The 1,930-nt window shown below is 51.4% G+C and overlaps 1 protein-coding gene across 1 annotated transcript; it reads left to right on the top strand.

The window, feature by feature from the left end:
• Positions 1–30: 30 nt before the first annotated feature.
• Positions 31–1,629, top strand: CTAM01_17258 (mitochondrial ATP-binding cassette sub-family B member 6; the record flags this gene model as incomplete). Its single annotated transcript, XM_060533245.1, has 2 exons — positions 31–605; positions 684–1,629. 2 exons carry the CDS (start codon positions 31–33, stop codon positions 1,627–1,629), a joined length of 1,521 nt encoding a protein of 506 aa, XP_060372177.1.
• Positions 1,630–1,930: the final 301 nt, after the last annotated feature.

Genomic DNA, 1,930 nt, shown 5'->3' with positions numbered 1-1,930 from the left:
AACATGTTGCATTTGTTGGCTTTATCTATCATGAGACGAGATACCGACAGTGTTCCTGTCTGGTGCGCTGTTCTCTTCGCGGCCTCAGGGGTTTTCCAGGTAGACAGGCTCTACGACGACTCGACCCGTCTCTGGGCACCCTATCAATGGGCTTGGTACTTAGGGTTGGTCAGAGAATGTATCGACATTGCGCAGCTCGTTATGGCACGAGAATCTAGCGCTTCATCATGCCTGAGTCTGTTTCTAGCTTCCTGGATGCTCGTTCTCTACGCCATTCTGCACTATTCCATTCGGCCCGGAAAAGGGAGCAGTCAGACACCTCCAGCTCAGAGCAAAACCCAGAGCACTATGCCCGGCGAAGTCAATTTCGAGAATATCCACAGAATAAGTTTCGATCTGGGACGATGGACGGACTCGTTTCGTACCTTCAAGCGGTTCATCTGGCCAAGTGACAATGCCCCGATGAAAGTGCGTCTTCTTTTCATGGTGCTGCTGAATCTAGGCCGCAAGGGACTCGAGCATTGGGCTTCGCAGACTTTTGGTCGAATCATCGATGGCCTCGCAGATAACGATGTATGGTCTCCCGGAAGCACGCTTCTGCTTACGTGGGCCATCTCGCGGGTTTGCGTGCTCTTAGTACGCGTGCCAAAACAGTGGATGTGGCTCTGACTGCATGCCTATAGCGAAGAAAATTTCGACAAAGCTATTTTTGCCAAAATTATGAGCGCGGATGCCGCTTTCCATACGCAGAACAACCCGGCGAGGCTACACAATGCAGTGGACAATGCGCAAGGCGTTAGGTCATCCTTTGACGCTCTCGTAGAGGCCTCTGTCGATGCTTCGTTTGCAACGTGCGTCACTATTCCGGCTGCAGCACGTAAGTTCGGACGACACGTAATAGCCATCATGGCCATACGTCTGATTGTGTTGTTCATCAACTTCAGACGAGGGACAGCAAGATCTCACCGCACCAATGGGCAAATTTTGGCCATTCAGAATTTCCACAAGGAGCGTCGGGAGGACAAAATCAGAGGTTGGAGGACGGCGGCTGTCTTTGGCCAGCTCGCGCATCAGATTTCCGAGAACGACAAAAGCGTCGAGCGCCTTCACCGATCAGTATCCCAGTTTCACAGAGAGGCGCTCACATCTTGGGCTTACAGAACCATGACCGAAGACGCCGGACACGTGATCAGCGTGTTGGTCGTTTGTGCGCAGGTTTTTCTTGGGACGTCGACCCCAGGAGATCTTGCGGTCTTCCATTTGCATTGGGAACAGATTACAACCCCGGCAACTTTGCTATTACAGGGCCTACAAGGGATTATGAAGAGCTTCCAGGATGCTACTGACGTAGCGGGAATCATGGACATGGACTCGAAGGGGTCAGTCAATCGATTAAGGTGCACAGAGGGTAGAATAGAGTTACGGGATGTCAGTGTTAGCCTTGGTGGCCAGGTGGTGCTCGATTGCTTCAACCTGGAGATTCCGTCGGAAAAGAAAGTGGCCCTTGTTGGGCCTACAGGTGTGGGAAAATCAACGATACTCGGTCTGATAGCAGGTCAAATTGAACCTGACAGTGGTAAGGTCCTAGTGGACGGCCAAGATCTTAGAGAGGTCGACCGCCACTCGTAAGTCACCCAAAGCTTCAGATGTTTCTTCCAGCTAACACAGCGCCAGGATCCCGGACCATATAGGTATTCTTGAACAAAAACCCCACATCTATAACACTACCGTTAAAGAGAATATCCTCATTGGGAAACGAGAAGCCACGATGGGTGAGATCGAAGACGCCTGCAAGAAAGCGCATATACACGATGACATTTCCAGACGAGAGATGGGCTATGAAACCCCTTGCGGGGTTGATGGAAGGTATGAATCACATGCCAGCGGTATGGTGCAAGCTGACTTGTCTAGGAACTTCTCTGGAGGGCAG

The sequence above is a fragment of the Colletotrichum tamarilloi genome (assembly GCF_030869305.1).
Source record: "Colletotrichum tamarilloi strain Tom-12 chromosome Unknown Scaffold_449.1, whole genome shotgun sequence".
Lineage (NCBI taxonomy): Eukaryota > Fungi > Ascomycota > Sordariomycetes > Glomerellales > Glomerellaceae > Colletotrichum > Colletotrichum tamarilloi.
This window is presented reverse-complemented; position numbering and strand designations above follow the sequence as displayed.